The following is a 16658-nucleotide window of genomic DNA, read 5'->3' on the forward strand; positions in this document are numbered from 1 at the left end:
AAAAAAAAAAAAAAAAAAAAAAAATGTTACCATTGTCAGCAGATTTCAGATGACTATGATTCAGGGATTTCAGATGAGGATGATTCAGGGATTTCAGATGAGGATGATTCAGGGAGTTCATCACAATCATCACGAATGGTCTTTAACCTGGAAGCATTCAGTTTCAAGAACCCCAGCAGTTCCTTCTTCTTCGCAATGCTTTTAGGATGATCATTATCAAAGTTGCTCAATTCAACGCTTACCAATCTGTGTCTCCAGCATTGTTCTGGGTAGTAAACGCAGCATGGATGCGTCCCTTCATCAAATTCACAGTATCCAAACTGCAACAAACAATCCAACAAGCAAGAACCAGGCAGTTGGTTTAATGATGAAATCAATCAATCAATCAATCAATCTTGAAGAAACAAACCCATTTTCAATCCTTACCTTGATGGATTGCTCCTTCGTTGATGTCACAAAAGTGATGCATTTTGGAAGCGGAACAAGCCAGAACAAACATTTCAAGAGATTACTGAAGGCTTCGATGCTTTGTTTCGGATCGTCCTCGAACCGAACGTCAATCTTCAAGTTCTTCACATCATACAATGGAGTAAGCCACGTGACATCTTCTCTGAGTTTTGTAGGAAACAATTGCTCCTGTAATTCGAGTGAATGATTTCATTCAGATAATATTATACACAACAGAGAATTGTTGAAACAGAGAATTTACTTACAAAATTCGACTTGAAATCCAGTGTCAACTCTTTGCAATTGTTGAAGGTTAGAAGAAATCGATTCAAATCCTCGTGAGGAACAGGCTTTGAGGTACGGAAAAAGAGTGAGATCTTAACGTTTAAAGGTTTAGAACGAATCACCGTGTGTGAAGGAACTCTGTCGGTGTAACCCATTTCCAGAGATTCTAGCAATGGAGTATCAATATCCAGTCGATCAAGGTAATTGCAGTATAAGAACTTCATGTTCTTGAGCCTGTCATGCCTAAACTTGAGGGATTTCAACTTACAGCATCCTTCAACTCTGAAATCTTCCAACAAACGGAAACGATCCAAATGCTGTTCAACCCAAGGTCCTGTGATCTTTTCTGAGTAAAGTAATGACAGAGATCTGAGGAATTTGCCAGTCGGCTCACCAAAATTCAACTGGCATGATGGTGACCAGGCCATGTCAAGAATACAGTATTCAAGGTTTTCAGAGATTAAATCGATCTTTTCTAACTGTAGCATTCCCATGAACTCCAATCTTTTCAGATTGGCCCAATCCAATTGGATCCAGTTGAGTTCCGTCGTCTTGCTCATTTTGAGATACAGTTGCTCAACAATTTGGCTACCAGGAGTAGGTTCTTGGAGGAGAGATTTCGAAACATTCGCGTGTTTCAATCTCAGAGTTTTCAAAGCCCTAGTATCAGGAGAAATAACGACTTCGCATTTGTACATCGAAAACGGCCCTAGAAAATCAAAATTCTCAAGATTCAGTGCGTCAAGATCCAACAATCGCAGGTCTTCGCAGTACTCAACTTCGAGAGATTGAAGTTTCGTGTTCTCTTTCAAAGCAAAGCTTTGAATCCCTAAGCTTCTTGAAAGTTTCAGTTCCTTCAACAGGGAAACACTATCTAATACGATATGCGGAGTATCGAATCGGAAACAATCTAATTTCAGAATAGTAAGGGTTTTGAGATGGAAAATACTTCCTGGCACCATGATGGAGTAATGTCTTCCATCTTTATGATTATCACGAACTTCGACATCAGTGTTCGTCAGTTCAAGCTCTCGCAAATTGAAGGATGCAGCGAAAAAGATCAAATCAGGTCCCAGGGGATTGAACATGGAATGAAAATTAGTGCGAATCGCCAACCTTTCAAGAGAATTCGTTGTGCGTTTGTAAAGATTGTTGTAAATGAGACGCAAGAATAAGTCGAGATTGCGATGAAGCTTAGGGTCGAAATCGGCTTCCAGGGCGGGGAACGATCGCCAAATAGCGTGATACTTGGATCCTAAGACGCCGAAATGAACTGCTTCTCTGAAAGAAAGGAAGGACAAGATCCGGTGAAGGATTTCTTCCGGCAGTCGGTCCATTTCCATCACTCTTCTCCGGCAGCTTTTCCGATATCGTTTCTGGTTTAAGCTCTCTCAGAAGAATGAATGCTTATGCCAGAGATCAGCAGAGTCCAGCCCTTTATATAGGCCCGTGCCGTACTCCCCCTGCGCGCGCAAAAATAAAATTAATATATATTTTAAATTATTTCTATAAAAATAAAAAATATAAAAAATAATTTTTATTAACCTTCATTTTATAAATTTTTAAATATAATTTAATTCATATTATTTATTTAACCAATTTTAATAAAATTAAGTTATTTATTAAAAGTTCAATAAAATTAATTAAAATATAGTTTTTTTTTTTAATAAAAAAATTACATAGGGTCAACTGTGTCTTATCCACGGCTCCTCCACGATGTGGCTGTAGTGGAGGGGTTGTCGCCCCCTAATATAAAACCATCCATTTATTCGGGTTCTTTATTTGTTCGAATGAAATGCTTAACTAACTCCACGATATGGCTGTGGCGGTCGAGCTGCCGCCCCCTAATATAAAGTCATCCATTCATTCGAGTTCTCTATCTGTTCGAATGAAATGCTTAGTTAACTTCTCTATCTTTTGAGCTGTTCTGTCGAATCGGTCGTTCAAGACCTTTGGTCTATTCAGATCCGATGAGAAAAATGAAACTATGTTTAGATCGACTCAACCGAGCGTGGGATCTATTTCATTGATGAACAACAAAATTTTGTCATTTCTATGGATGCATTGAATGAATATACAATTGTTGAGATGTAAAAATGTGATTTTTTTTCTTTTTTACCTATTTATGTCATGTACACTGTTTTTTCAAGCTTTCTTCAGCCAACAGTGAGTGAAGGAGCTCTTGCAATCTACCAGCGCCCGGGCCAGGGGCGAACACCGAGTCGTTTCCACGCACCGAGCACGGGTCTGCACCGCCTTCTGAGCTTCCAATACACCATGCCCCTGGTGAAAATCGCCCTGTTCGGCCAAGCAACTCCTTATCTATCTTGTCCAAGACTGGATCGTCCTTGGCGAACTTTCGAGCGAACGGGGCGCTGCTATTCACCATTTTATTGAAGTCCTTCATTGTCAAAGAGAGTGGATGCTGCTTTGGAGGATTGTCCCAAGCAATGTAATGGAGGTCGTGGCTAACCGCGGTGTGGCGAAAGTCGTTGTTGTTGCAGATTACTGTGTGGAAGTAGCCCTCGGGCGATGAGAGAAAATTTGTGTAGTACATTAGGATGGTTCTTGGGAGATTATCCCATCCCCATATGCAATACTCGACGAACGATCGTGTCAGCATTACCCATGCCGAACCTACAAACACGAAACATTGCACAAGTTTCAACATAAGAATTATTTGAATGGATCCTAAGTAAGGCTACTTAAGAGAAGGACAATCCAAAATACTCGTCCAAACCGACATCTAAAGCTCCTTTCCTAAGCCAGTGCGCACGAGAAGATACATAACGGGCCAAAGCGAACAATATTTGCTAGCGGTGGGTTTGGGCTGTTACAGATGGTATTAGAGCCCGGCACCGAACGGTGTGCTATGGAGGACACAGGGACCCCAAGAGGGTGGATTGTGAGATCTCACATTGGTTGGAGAGGGGAACGGGAATAAGGGTGTGGAAACCTTTTTCTAATAGACGCGTTTTAAAACCGTGAGGTTAACGACAATATGTAATGGACCAAAGCGGACAGTATCTGCTAACGGTGGGTTTGGGTTGTTACAAATGGTATTAGATCCCGACACCGAATGGTGTGCTATGGAGGACACAGGGTCCCCAAGAGGGTGAATTGTGAGATCTCACATTGGTTGGAGAGAGGAACGAAACATTCCTCATAAGGGTGTGGAAACCCTTCCCTAATAGACACGTTTTAAACCGTGAGGCTGATGGCGATACATAACGGGCCAAAGCGGATAATATCTGCTAGCGGTAAGTTTGGTTCATAACTAGTTATCCAACTTAACCAAAGAATTACCTTCTAAACATGGAAAAAGTAACCAAATGCACCAACATTCAGACTAGTACAAGAAAGAAATCGAAACGATACCGACCTGTAAACAACTTGAAGGACGTGGGAAGCGAGCGTCGTTGAGTCGTCCAAGAAAGATCAGATTTTTTGGACAAGTAAAGACCTGGATCAACGATGATCGGTTTCGCACGGTGACTCCTGAAATGATGGATCAAGATGTTTATCATAACACAAAAACACCTGTGATTACAAGATCAAAACAAAATGTCAAGACATTAACCATTACATACAATTTCCACCCAGCGATCATCGGTGAATGCTCGATAAAATTGAACTTTCGAGTCAAGTTCGAGAACACATGAAGCAAATCTGCAGATTAAAAACACAATTCAATCACAGGACAACATAAATTCATCACAGAACTAATGAGTACTAACCATCTTGTGTCATCAATGGATAATCAGAAGCACTCAAGTTTATAAACCAATCCCAATCCCGACTCTCCCTTAACAAAATCGCGATCGCTTGAAGCGTGCAAGCAATCATCGTAGGACCTTTATAAGTAACCAAATTGGACTGAGCCATAACTCGCACATTCTCAACCTCATTGAACGTTGGATCAGCCTTCACAAGATTCGTAAGTTCTAATCTTTCACGAGGCGGAGCCTCGAGATCCATATGCAGAACATATTGATTTCTTGGGTGATATACAGCCTGCAAGGTCCTCATCATTCTATGGCTATCACCCTTTGTGCCTGATATCAGATAGGCCAATCTTGGGGGTACCATTTTCATAACACTACTAGCTTCTTCTAATGAACTTGTCAATTCAGGCTCAATGAAATAGCCACTAGAATCCTCCTGTTTTGCAAAGGAGATGGCATCAAATGGCAATGGCTCATCACTTTGCGAAGGAAAAAACAGCCCAAAAGCGGCTGTTAGAAGCAGAGTAACTGAGATGAACAGACTAGCAAAGAAGGGGACAATCCATTTTCTATCACTAAACATCCTTCCTGAATGAGAATTGAAATTCTTCCTCATCCATGGCGGATTTAACAGCCCACCCACATTCGATTTACGCCCAATCATTCCAGATAAAGCTCTTAAACACAGATTGAAACCCCACAAAGCCCACTTCTCAGCAAAAACTTCAAGAACTGACTAGAATCACAGCTTCTAAAGAAAGAAAATCATTCGGGTATGTTCAAAAATTGCTCAAGAACAATCAAAACAAGCTCAAAAACGAAACCCATTTCATATAAACAGCGATCTGGCCAGAAATCAAAGAGAAGTAACTCAGAGTAAATGAATGCAATCAACTCAAAAACAACACATAACAGCGCATGCTCCGAACAAACCCAGATCTAAATCGATTGAAGTAAACTAAAGGGAGAGAGCCATGGAAGCAATCGAACTGAGAGCTTCACAGAGCTCAAAAAGAACAGGAAAAACAAAAGAAACCCTTACTGGGTATTGCCCGAATGAATCAAAAACGGCGAAAAGAAAGAGAAGAGAAGGGGATTTTGCAGAAATGAAATGAAATGAAGAAAGGGAAAGTTAGGGCAAGAGAGAAGAGAGAGGAATCGGGGAAGGAGATGACCGTACAGAAATGGCCGATTGAGAGGATTTGGTTTTGCTTCAAATGTTGGCATAAAGAAATTGAAGCATTCAAAACACAAAGGGAAATTTCATTTTTGTTGCTAATACTCAGAATTGCCTGATATTTTCTCTTCCACGCGCTACATTTAAGCGCGTGTATTTCACGCACTAATAAACTAATATTTAAATTGTTTAATTCCTATTTAGGTTTTACCTCAAAAAAAAAAAAAAAAAAAAATTTTTTTTTACTCCCTAAATTATTATTTTTATTTTATTTAACTTTTTGAATTTAGTTAATTAATGGAAAGATCGTGTATATATCAGGGTAAAAAGGGGTAGAGAAGATACTTCGAGTGAATGTTCGAGTACCAGACGCTACAACATTGAAGTAACCCAGATTATACTCCCTGGAAAAGCTCAAATGACCCATTTTATAGTGCGATAGTTAGCAATTCACGAACCAACTATACCTACACCTACCTTTTCTAGACAAAAATATGGATACGTCCCCTTCGTTTGATATGAAAAATAGAGATTCAATCTGTCCCTTAACCTACAACTAATGAAAAATTATTTTCTTAAGTTTCTTAAGGTTAAATTTATATATTTTAGTCCCTTATATTTTAGTATGTTTTTAATTTAGTCCCCGTGCCTTAATATTTTTCAATTTAGTCCTCCGTCGTCGAAAAATATTAAAATTAGTCGAGATTGAACTTTTGAAGCTCTAAATTCAAAGATAATAAATACATGTCAATTATCGTTGAGTTACGCTCACTCTGACATTAATAATAAAATCTTTTAATACAGCAATAAATAAATATATAAATCGGTAGAAAATTTTTTTATTTTATTTTGGAAATTATTTAATCTTATTGGAAATTATTTAATATTATTGGTATTTGCCATTGACCTATAAAATTATTTTATTTAATGTTCCCATTTGTGGTGAGGGGCGTTTTTGTAATTTGTAAATTGAAGTATTTAAAGTTCTTCACGCGCTCAGTCGAAACTGGTTTTTGTTGGGTCCCAAAAGATTTTTAAGACACCGAAAGGTTCAGATGCACTAAAAAAAAAAACACAAACATTAATGGAAAGATTTTTTTATTGATTTTATTTATTTATTTAAATATATATTTAATTGGGTGTCGGCTGCCCTTTTGAGCTCTTAATATATTTTATTAAAAAAAATATATCAATTTTTGTTTTTTTTTTCACTAAAAAATACTTTCATTTTATCCCGATTCTAATTAGGATAATACACACGACCGTCCTGTAATAGTAACAATAAAAATGGCTCGAAGAAAAAGAATGTGACCTATAAGAACAAGAAAAATTGCACGTCAGTAGGATACTTGTCACGACCTTCGTGTTAGGGATTTTTTACGCTTCACTTGCAAATTTGGTTAAATGTGAATTAGATTAATTGAACGAGAAAGTCACGAGTAATGAGCATGCATGACACGTGCTCCCTCGAGAGGTAGGTTATAGGCTGAGTCCGAGAATTATGGGTTTGGACAAAGATAAAAACTAGCTTTGTTCGGTTGAATGGAATCTGTTTTGTATTTGTTTTTATTTCCCTTTATATGATGTAAGACTCTCCGTTCCACGTCAGAGCAAGTTAGTTGTTACTTATTGACCTATACGACGATTAGGGTTTTAACATCTGTTTAACCTTCGATCGATAGGGTTTCCTTCGTGGGATATGAGTATTTTTTTCTCTCACGTCATCCACCATCGATACTTTTTTCTTGCTAGGGTCTCGAACAAGCTGTTCTTCTTGAATCATCCCAGAAAGGGTTTGATTGTTTAGCATCTCTAGAACGCGAGTTAAGTTCGGATCTATTTCACTCCTTTTCTTGAGCTCTACCATTTCCTCCTCTCGTCTTCCTTTTTGAGGATGAGGTCGACAAGGTGCGACTTCCAGCATTTTTCATAGGTGACAATCTTCATCTTAATCATGTTGTCTTGCAATATCTCAAGTTAACTAGAAAACAGACAATCCTCGAGAAATTCTTATCAATTTTAGATTAGGGTTCCAGACATGAGAATGCAAGAGCCGAAATCAAACAAAACGTCCAAAAACGAAAGAAAATGCTTCATGGGGAACTCGTTTCATGTCGGCGTATTCGTGCTGGTTAGACGTCGGCCATGGAATCCATCATACACTGTTCTCCTCAATTTCCTTTTGAAAAACAAGGACAACGGCCCCGAACACGCCAAACCGTGAGAAGTAAAAGAATGTGAGTTAGCTAAGTTCTTTAGAACGTTCTGAAAAGTGAGATATAAAAGTCGCAAAAACAGCTCAAAGAAGGGAAATTTGAACCAAACCCATTCCTCGTCTCTAATGAGACTCATCATCAAACGCCATTGCCGTAGTTTCACCTCTCAAAATCTAAAGAATTCGACACACCCACCAACAAAACAGTCTCAAATTCTCCAATTTTGCGGCTCAGGCCTACTCTACGATGCTCTACACACCCTAAACTCCCTCGATTCCTTCGATTCCACCACCAACAAATCCATTCTCTACGCTTCTCTCCTGCAAACCTGCACCAAGGTTGCTTCCTTCAGCCATGGCCGTCAAATTCATGCCCATGTTCTTAAATCTGGCCTTGAAGCTGACCGGTTTGTTGGGAATAGCTTACTTTCTCTTTACTTTAAATTGGGTTCTGATGTCCGGCTGACTCGAAGAGTATTCGATGGTCTTTTTGTGAAGGATGTGGTGTCCTGGACGTCCATGATTACGAGCTATGTTCGAGAAGGTAAACCTGGTAATGCGATTGAATTGTTTTGGGATATGTTGGATTTAGGGATTGAGCCTAATGGGTTTACTTTATCGGCTGTGATCAAGGCGTGTTCTGAGATTGGGAATTTGGTACTTGGTCGATGCTTTCATGGGTTAGTTGTTAGGCATGGATTCAATTCAAATCATGTCATTGTGAGTTCTTTGATAGACATGTACGGGAGAAACTTTGCTTCGAGCGATGCACGCCAGCTGTTCGATGAAATGCCTGAACCAGATGCAATATGTTGGACCTCTGTTATTTCAGCTCTTACAAGGAATGATTTGTATGAGGATGCATTGGGTTTCTTTTATTTGATGCTAAGAACTTATAGTTTGTCTCCTGATGGTTTTACATTTGGTTCTGTATTGACTGCCTGTGCTAATTTGGGGAGATTGAGGCAAGGTGAAGAAGTTCATGCTAAGGTGATTGTGCATGGACTTGGTGGGAATGTGGTGGTCGAGAGTAGTCTGGTCGATATGTATGGGAAATGTGGAGCGGTTGAGAAGTCTCAACGCGTGTTCGATAGGATGTCGAAGAGGAACTCGGTTTCGTGGTCTGCATTGCTTGGAGTATATTGCCAAAACGGAGACTTCGAAAAGGTTATAAATATCTTTAGGGGAATGGAGAAGATCGACCTCTACAGTTTCGGAACGGTTATTCGTGCGTGTGCTGGGTTAGCAGCTGTAACTCAAGGGAAGGAGGTTCACTGTCAGTATGTAAGAAAGGGTGGATGGAGAGATGTCATTGTGGAATCAGCTCTAGTCGACTTATACGCGAAATGTGGTTGTATTGATTTTGCATATCGAATCTTTGAGCAGATGCCAACAAGAAACTTGATCACGTGGAACTCGATGATTCGTGGGTTCGCTCAGAATGGAAGAAGTGGGATTTCTATTGAGATATTTGAAGAGATGATTAAGGAAGGGATTAAGCCTGATTATATCAGTTTTATTGGTGTTCTTTTTGCTTGTAGTCATACAGGTTTGGTCGATCAAGGGCGACATTACTTCGTTCGAATGACCGAGGAATATGGAATCAAACCAGGAATCGAGCATTATAATTGTATGGTTGATCTTCTCGGCCGAGCTGGGCTGCTAGAAGAAGCTGAAAATTTGATCGAAAACGCAGACTTCAGAAACGATTCGTCTCTTTGGCAGGTTCTTCTAGGGGCTTGTACTACCTCTACAAACTCTGGTACTGCAGAACGCATCGCCAAGAAAATGATGGAGCTTGAACCTCAACACCATTTAAGCTATGTTCTCCTGGCTAACGTGTACAGAGCAGTAGGCCGATGGGACGACGCGTTGACGATCAGGAAGTTGATGAAAAGCCGTCAGGTGAAGAAGGTGCCTGGTCAGAGCTGGATGTAGAGGGCAAAACATCAAGGTTATGAGCCTCATATCAAACCCGAATTCAAGGCCGATGATGGCTTGGCATTGATTATCAAAATATGGGGTCAGCTATTGTTTTCTTGCTCGTCCCAAGATGGAGAACAGCCATGAGAAGTCAGCCACTAAACATATCGAGAGCGTACCGACCTGGTCGAAAAGGTTATTTAGACGTTATTAACGGGGATTATTGAAAGTTCGTGAATTTTCCAGGGAGACTATCAGTTGCAATTTTCAGTTAATTAGACTGGAGAAGGAGATCTAACTACTTGCCAGCATTAACATCATGAGATTGAGTCTTTTATTTTGATTTTTCTCTTCATTTCCCTTCAGGAAAAGCTAACTTATTTATTTGTTACATGTGTTTCTTACAAATTTTTAAAGCTCTATTTATATATCAATAAATTGTAGTGGAATGATATTGTTTCTATAACATCCTAGCGACGGCGTCGCTGACTATCACCGTTAGCCTCACGATTTTAAAACGTCCGTTAGGGAGAGGTTTTCCCACTCATATAAAGAATGTTTCGTTTCCTCTTCAATTAATGCGGAATCTCGCAATCCACCCTCCTTGGGATCAGTGTCTTCACTAGCACACCGCCCGATATCTAATTTTGATACCATTTATAACAGTCCAAGCCCATCACTAATAGATATTGTCCGCTTTGGCCCGTTACATATCACCATTAGTCTCACAGTTTGAAAACATATCTATTAGGGAGAGATTTCCAAACATATCTATTAGGGAGAGGTTTCCACGCTAGTACAAAGAATGGTTTAGGGATAATGTCCGATCCGAATCATGGGGCTAACAGCATTAAATTCACTTCAAAGGGATTAAGAAAACTGGAAAAAAAAAAATACTTGTCATGCTTGCTAAATTTTATATGGTTTTTGGTTAAGACAATCTTTAATCAATTAATAAGAAAAATAACACGAAAAAGCAACTTTACTATATGAAAACTGTTGATGAAAACGAAGGTGGTCAAAAAAATGGATTTTTCTTACACACACACACGCACACACTCTTCAAGTGGGGGGTGGGGGATGGAGTTGATCTTTGAGACTTTTCACAGCAGCGAAAAACCAGTTTGAATGTTCATATCAAAAAGCTGCCCTCAGGGTTCCCATGGCGGCTTCATGTTTCATTTCTGCAGCCATACCGCTCCCTCGGAAGTACATGTATACTTGCTGCAAATTGGATGCATAAAGTTTTTCAGTGGGAATCAAAACAAACCGAATGCAAACGAAGAAGATGTTGAGGATTATTGGGAGTGAGTCCCACGTTAGTTAATTTAGTGGAAGATCATGGGTTTATAAGTGAGGAATACTATCTCCATTGGTGCGAGGCCTTTTGGGAGAAGCTCAAAGCAAAGCCATGAGAGCTTATGCTCAAAGTGGACAATATCATACCATTCTGGAGAGTCGTGATTCCCAACATAGTATCAGAGCCATGCCTTAAACTTAACCATGTCAATAGAATCCTCAAGTGTCGAACAAAGAATTGTGAGCCTCGAAGGTGTAGTCAAAAGTGACTAAAGTGTCGAACAAAGGGTGTACCTTGTTCGAGGGCTCAAGAGAAAGGAGTTAAGCCTCGATTAAGGGGAGGCTATTCGAGAGCTCCATAAGCCTCAAGGGAGGCTTATAGTGTATACTTTATTCGAGGGGAGGATTATTGAGAGTGAGTCCCACATTGGTTAATTTAGTGGGAGATCATGAGTTTATAAGTGAGGAATACTATCTCCATTGGTACGAGACCTTTTGGGGGAAGCCCAAAGCAAAGTCATGAGAGCTTATGCTCAAAGTGAACAATATCGTACCATTGTGGAGAGTCGTGACTCCCCACCGAATATGGGTACATTTCTTTATGGAATACAAACCTGGATAACCCATATGCTGATTAGTGATTCAATGCAGAAGAATGCAAACCCAATGAAGTAGAATATCTGTGAGAAGTGTCATTACTCATTAACTAGTTTTCGGACAAATCATTATATAAACTGAAAGAAAAATCACTATGCTCAGACGAAAAGAATATCGAATAATAAGTAACATGGTTTACTTGTGTAGAATGGATATGTGACAGTATGAACATTCATCTACTTAAAAAGACCAATCTCACTTAAACCTAGAGTCAAGAGGTTAAAAATATGGCCAACTCATTTACTACCTAAAGTTTGACTAGCGTGTTCAACACGGATATATGTTGAACACTTTAATACTCAGACACTTGTTTGACACGTATCCAATACTTACTAACATAACAGATATGATATTAGACACTAATCGTTAAAATCAAATAAGTCTAATAATAATAAAGGTGGAAAATAATAAATTTTGAGATTGAAAATACAACCATTTATTTTATCAATCATATAAATGCATATAATTGACTATAAATTTCATCTTGAAAAATATTTTTATCATTTCTTACGTCCCATCTCGCTAGAATGCTAGGTTATAATTTAGAACACCTATATATTGGATAATCTTACAAAATATGTGACATTTCAAAACACACACAGAAATGCAAACTCGAATAGAACCTACCCCAACCAAAGCATTAGAACTCAACAAGTCTATAGCAGGTAAGATCCCTCTGAAAAAAACACCAAACAACATTAACTTCTCTCAAGAAAATAAAGAGAAAATATTAGTTATTCAACAAGTATAAACCTCTACTTTTATACAAAGACATCAAAACTTACGTAAGAGATTTCCCCTTAAATATAATGGGAGGAGCAACTGCAGAAAAGACGCAGAAGCTAATATGAATCTGGAAGAAGAAATTTATTAACTTGGGTAAAAAGTAAAACATCTTCAAAGTTGGAAAAGTAACTGCAATGAAGTTGAAAGGTTACCGAGTAAACTAGGAAAAACCACCCGAACTTCAGAGCACTATCAGTCCTGTTTATGTTAATAAGCTAACTTGTCAAACGTGTCGCCATAATGGATAATTCGACCGAACCAACATACAGAAGAACACTGAAATTCAAGAGCTAAATTTCTACGAGTCATACTTAAATCAATTTACAAGCTCAGCAACACAAGAACGGACTGGAAGTGTACTTTTCCCCAAATAAATTTATTAAATACTACCTATTCATCAACTCTATATCAATTGAGAAGGTTCATCACTTTCTACAAACAAATGTTCCTTCTCTCAGAGAAACAGTATGCTTTCACTTAGTATATATCTTAAGATATCTTCACATCAGTTATTCTTATCACATGATACAGGTTCTTGCAGCTCCCTCGACTCATATAAGCGTAATACTAATATCTCCAATGAACAAAACCCGGGAAGTATAATTAACCATTAGGGCTGGCCGGCTGGGATTTGGGGGATTCTTCTTTCAAGGTAAAGAAGGAAAAAAACGTACTTCCATTAAGTTATACCTTGTAGCACGATAGAGAGGACGATACCACCCGACATATGCTCCAGGTACACCTGATATGAGGTAGATAATAGCAAGAAACCATATTGTTGGACCTACATGAGTAATAACTATTAGTAACAGATCATGGAACACAACATATTTCAGAGGACATGGGCATATGAAGAAGATTATAAACTTACCTTCACCATTGATCCAAGCAGTAGTAACTGCTATAATGTTCCACGAAAGGCACACAACCAAACCTAGACAATAAATAAATTTAATACAATGATGTACATCAAACCATCATAACTGATTCACGTGGAACAGAAGGAAACTACATACGATTAAGCAACATAATTCCCATTATAAAGAAAAGTAAATCATTCCAGGAAAGATGGAAAGTGCCATGCATTTGGAGTTCTCTCCTTTGGTGTATAGTGAGAACTGAGGAGGGGAGGGGAGGGGAGCTCCAGGATGGTGTAGCGTAGAGAGGGGGGCAGAATGATAAATGTCGGCATGCCTTTCATCTACCGGTCAACTAGAGACACTAGTAGACTATTCCTTTTCACTATTGAATCATTGGAAAAATGATTCCTTCACCCACCAATTTAAAAAACCAATAAATCAATACTGCCAAACAGTACTAAAATTTTTGCTTCCATTACAGAATAGCTAGAAATGATCAGTTAAAAAACTTCAGAACTACCTATTTTGAGGAAACCAAGCCTAATGGTGGTTATAAGGATCATATTAAAAGTTGTTAAAGGTTAGCCGCTAGAATTTGACAAAAACAAAAGATCATGGTCTACAAGATACTATTGTTAAGCTAACAGACTTCGATGGCCCAGAACTAGTTCACATGTCACACAGAAACCTGAACTATATATACATCCACGTGAAGGGAAAAAAAAATTGCATTCAGATAGAATGAACAATATAAAAAAACCACAATATTGGGAAGCGGCTTGATAAATCATGACATCACCATGATTAAGGTTTTATTTGCCGTTTAAACTACAACTTAACGTTACCATCATCTAATGTTAGCCAAACTATCGTGAAAAACCTGGAAGCAGATAGCATTTGGACTTTCATACAAGAACGTAACTTTCATGATTGAGCATCACGTCCACTCACCCAACAATGTTGTGAAGGCAACATACTGGACGTTCTGTAGATGGATCGGTATTTCATTTGCAATATCATTATGGATAAGGGGAAAAAATGGTGGCCAATTTTTCTCCTCTATAACAATTCCAGCTGCCAAAATTAATTGAAAAGTTTCAGATTAGAGAGGGAAGAGTTATGATTCGCTTTCTTCTGATACAACCAAACAATTATGCATACCTCTTGCAATAGCATCTTCCCTCCGTTTTAATTCCTAAGCATTTACAAAGGGCAGAGTCATTTAGAAAGAAGTATTTCTTTAAAGCACAAGGGATCAGCTAACTCATACTAGTCTTACAACAATCAAACGCAAATTAGAAAATATAGAATAAGAGTTCAAACAATTAATGCATGGAACAAGAAAACGCAGAGTATATTCTTCAAACAAATGATTGGATGAGAAAGAATGGCCGAGAGTTATTTCGTAACTCATAGTTTTTATGGACCAATAATTATCATTTGTTAAGTAGCCAATTAGAACAAGCCAGAATTTGAATGCACTATTGACATAAAATGTGTCCTTTGGTTATAGGATTATATGATGCATCTACCGTGTGGTAAAGCAATTACCTGTTCCCTCTTCTTTAATTCAGCTTCTTTGGCTTGAAGCTCCTTCTCCTTAGCTTTCAAATCCTAAAAATTGAAAGGAATAGTGAAGAAAGTGAGATCCTATTTTTCTCTTGATAGTGCTTCAAATAGTAAAAACCCATAATAAACAAAACATTTAAAGGAATGCACTCCACCTTTGCAGTATCGAGAGGAATGTCAATCGTTGCACCACGATCGTAAGTTTCATGGGGAAGAGGTGAGAGCCTGGAGGGTGCGGGTTGAACACCTCCAGCTCCAGAATTCTAAACATAAGGCAAACAGTAAAATGTGGAGGAAGAATGACATAGGTTGTAAAATTATGCAAAAATTATGTCAAAACTCCCAGAATGAACCGCACTTTTCAGACCGAGAAAGCGGGACTGCTTGACGTTGCATATTAGAACTCATTAAAGTACGATTCGCATCATTATGTTCAATAAAAGGACTCAGTACAATTGCATTGGGCAAACATATCGAAAAGCATTGATGCAGATCATAGAACTCAAACTAATAATCACCTTTAAAAAGGAGGGAGGCAAGCATTTTGTTTGTTATTATATATCACTAATAGACCATGGTTTTCAATAAACTAAGAAAGACAACAAAACTAACTCGGTCACATTGAGTTCTCCTGAATCCCATTCCCAGAAAACAAATCAGAGCAGTTCCGACGCCACAAAATCTCACAATAATCACATTTTCATTTCCGTCTGATCATCAGAAAATAGCGCGACATGCAAGGAAAGTCTCATACGAACAATGAGAATTTTGTTCTTTATCATCCGTAAACGACGTTCTCTATCAAATATAAATGTAACAAGGAAGTGAAAGACCACTGGCCGATCAGGGACTCGAATTCACCGAAGAGAAAACCATAAACAACAACAACAACTCATTAACACGACGGAATAAAACAACCAACATTCGAGAAATGAAAATGCTCATTACTCTAATCGTCAAAACACGGATATCAAAAACCAGAAACTCCGATCTGAAAGGCAAATTATAACAAAGCAGAGGAAGAAAACTTACAGAAAATGGATTAACGTCATCGTCAAAAGGATTGGAATCGTATCGACTCATTGTGAAGAAGATCTTAACAAATTATCTGAAAGAAAAAAAGGAAAAACTAATGAAGAAATGGATTGAAATCAGATGTTTCTTACAGAAATGAAGATTCAGGAAGAAGGCAACAGAGAATGAATCTCGCAATCCTTCTTTATCTTTTCTTTTCTTTTTCTTTTTTGATCGGTTTTGGTTTTTACGCTTTCGACGTGTTCTGTTTCTGTCTGTTATCCCAACAAAAACTGAAACGAAGAATATTGGCGCCTGAAAATGCTTAAATATAATGTAATTAAACGCTAAACACACTCTATTATGCTAATCTCGCTGATTAGTGCTTTAGTGGGCCCCACCCCCTACAGAGGGGCTTTGTGGTAATTTTACTACCGTTACAAACAAATTACTTTATGAACATTAAACGTAATTGTAATTTATTTTCAAATAATTAATTTAACTAATTTAAAAGGAATATTCTCAGATCTTTAATATTTTAAAGATGTGTCTAAAATTATTAGAAGGAAGATCATGGGTTTATAAGCAACGAACACATCTGGTAACAGTCCAAGCCCACCGCTAATATATATTGTCTGCTTTGGCCCGTTATATATCGTCGTCAGTCTCACGATTTTAAAACGCATCTACTAGGGAGAGGT

At 38.3% G+C, this 16658-nt stretch overlaps 4 protein-coding genes across 5 annotated transcripts; 1 reads left to right on the plus strand and 3 right to left on the minus strand.

Annotated features, from left to right (window-relative positions):
* Positions 1-31: 31 nt before the first annotated feature.
* LOC111437231 lies at positions 32-2189 on the minus strand. Its single transcript, XM_023075111.1, has 3 exons — positions 714-2189; positions 427-636; positions 32-320 (listed from the first exon to the last, which is right to left on the minus strand). The coding sequence occupies exons 1-3, from the start codon at positions 2073-2075 to the stop codon at positions 54-56; spliced, it is 1839 nt and encodes a 612-aa protein (XP_022930879.1). The 5' UTR covers positions 2076-2189; the 3' UTR covers positions 32-53.
* A 529-nt stretch (positions 2190-2718) lies between these two features.
* Positions 2719-5691, minus strand: LOC111437196 (beta-glucuronosyltransferase GlcAT14B-like). Its single transcript, XM_023075061.1, has 4 exons — positions 4470-5691; positions 4323-4401; positions 4115-4230; positions 2719-3369 (listed from the first exon to the last, which is right to left on the minus strand). The coding sequence occupies exons 1-4, from the start codon at positions 5119-5121 to the stop codon at positions 2861-2863; spliced, it is 1356 nt and encodes a 451-aa protein (XP_022930829.1). The 5' UTR covers positions 5122-5691; the 3' UTR covers positions 2719-2860.
* A 2215-nt stretch (positions 5692-7906) lies between these two features.
* Positions 7907-10217, plus strand: LOC111437022 (pentatricopeptide repeat-containing protein At1g03540). The gene has a single exon (XM_023074845.1). It carries the CDS (start codon positions 7976-7978, stop codon positions 9785-9787), a length of 1812 nt encoding a protein of 603 aa, XP_022930613.1. The 5' UTR covers positions 7907-7975; the 3' UTR covers positions 9788-10217.
* A 458-nt stretch (positions 10218-10675) lies between these two features.
* Positions 10676-16262, minus strand: LOC111437166 (secretory carrier-associated membrane protein 1-like). Of its 2 annotated transcripts, XM_023075023.1 has the most exons (13): positions 16209-16262; positions 15976-16051; positions 15099-15206; positions 14926-14988; positions 14536-14569; positions 14326-14448; positions 13386-13448; positions 13205-13298; positions 12667-12712; positions 12514-12581; positions 12356-12404; positions 11686-11751; positions 10676-10996 (listed from the first exon to the last, which is right to left on the minus strand). In XM_023075023.1, the coding sequence occupies exons 2-13, from the start codon at positions 16024-16026 to the stop codon at positions 10910-10912; spliced, it is 852 nt and encodes a 283-aa protein (XP_022930791.1). In that variant the 5' UTR covers positions 16027-16051; positions 16209-16262; the 3' UTR covers positions 10676-10909. The 2 variants fall into 2 exon arrangements, with proteins under 2 accessions (XP_022930791.1, XP_022930790.1); XM_023075022.1 differs by having other exon boundaries at positions 15976-16262.
* Between the last annotated feature and the right edge of the window lie 396 nt (positions 16263-16658).

Source organism: Cucurbita moschata, unplaced genomic scaffold, assembly GCF_002738365.1.
Source record: "Cucurbita moschata cultivar Rifu unplaced genomic scaffold, Cmos_1.0 Cmo_Scf00062, whole genome shotgun sequence".
Taxonomy (NCBI): domain Eukaryota; kingdom Viridiplantae; phylum Streptophyta; class Magnoliopsida; order Cucurbitales; family Cucurbitaceae; genus Cucurbita; species Cucurbita moschata.

Coding starts and splice junctions, on each gene's coding strand:
- LOC111437231 (XM_023075111.1), bottom strand. CDS start 2,075: ATGGAAATGGACCGACTGCCGGAAGAAATCCTTCACCGGATCTTGTCC. Junction 637..713: donor TGGATTTCAAGTCGAATTTT/GTAAGTAAATTC, acceptor CTCGAATTACAG/GAGCAATTGTTTCCTACAAA. Junction 321..426: donor CGAAGGAGCAATCCATCAAG/GTAAGGATTGAA, acceptor TGTTTGTTGCAG/TTTGGATACTGTGAATTTGA.
- LOC111437196 (XM_023075061.1), bottom strand. CDS start 5,121: ATGATTGGGCGTAAATCGAATGTGGGTGGGCTGTTAAATCCGCCATGG. Junction 4,231..4,322: donor ATGATCGCTGGGTGGAAATT/GTATGTAATGGT, acceptor CCATCATTTCAG/GAGTCACCGTGCGAAACCGA. Junction 3,370..4,114: donor GTCCTTCAAGTTGTTTACAG/GTCGGTATCGTT, acceptor TCGTGTTTGTAG/GTTCGGCATGGGTAATGCTG.
- LOC111437022 (XM_023074845.1), top strand. CDS start 7,976: ATGAGACTCATCATCAAACGCCATTGCCGTAGTTTCACCTCTCAAAAT.
- LOC111437166 (XM_023075023.1), bottom strand. CDS start 16,026: ATGAGTCGATACGATTCCAATCCTTTTGACGATGACGTTAATCCATTT. Junction 15,207..15,975: donor ATGACGTTAATCCATTTTCT/GTAAGTTTTCTT, acceptor CCTTATGTTTAG/AATTCTGGAGCTGGAGGTGT. Junction 11,752..12,355: donor GTTCTAATGCTTTGGTTGGG/GTAGGTTCTATT, acceptor CACTTCTCACAG/ATATTCTACTTCATTGGGTT.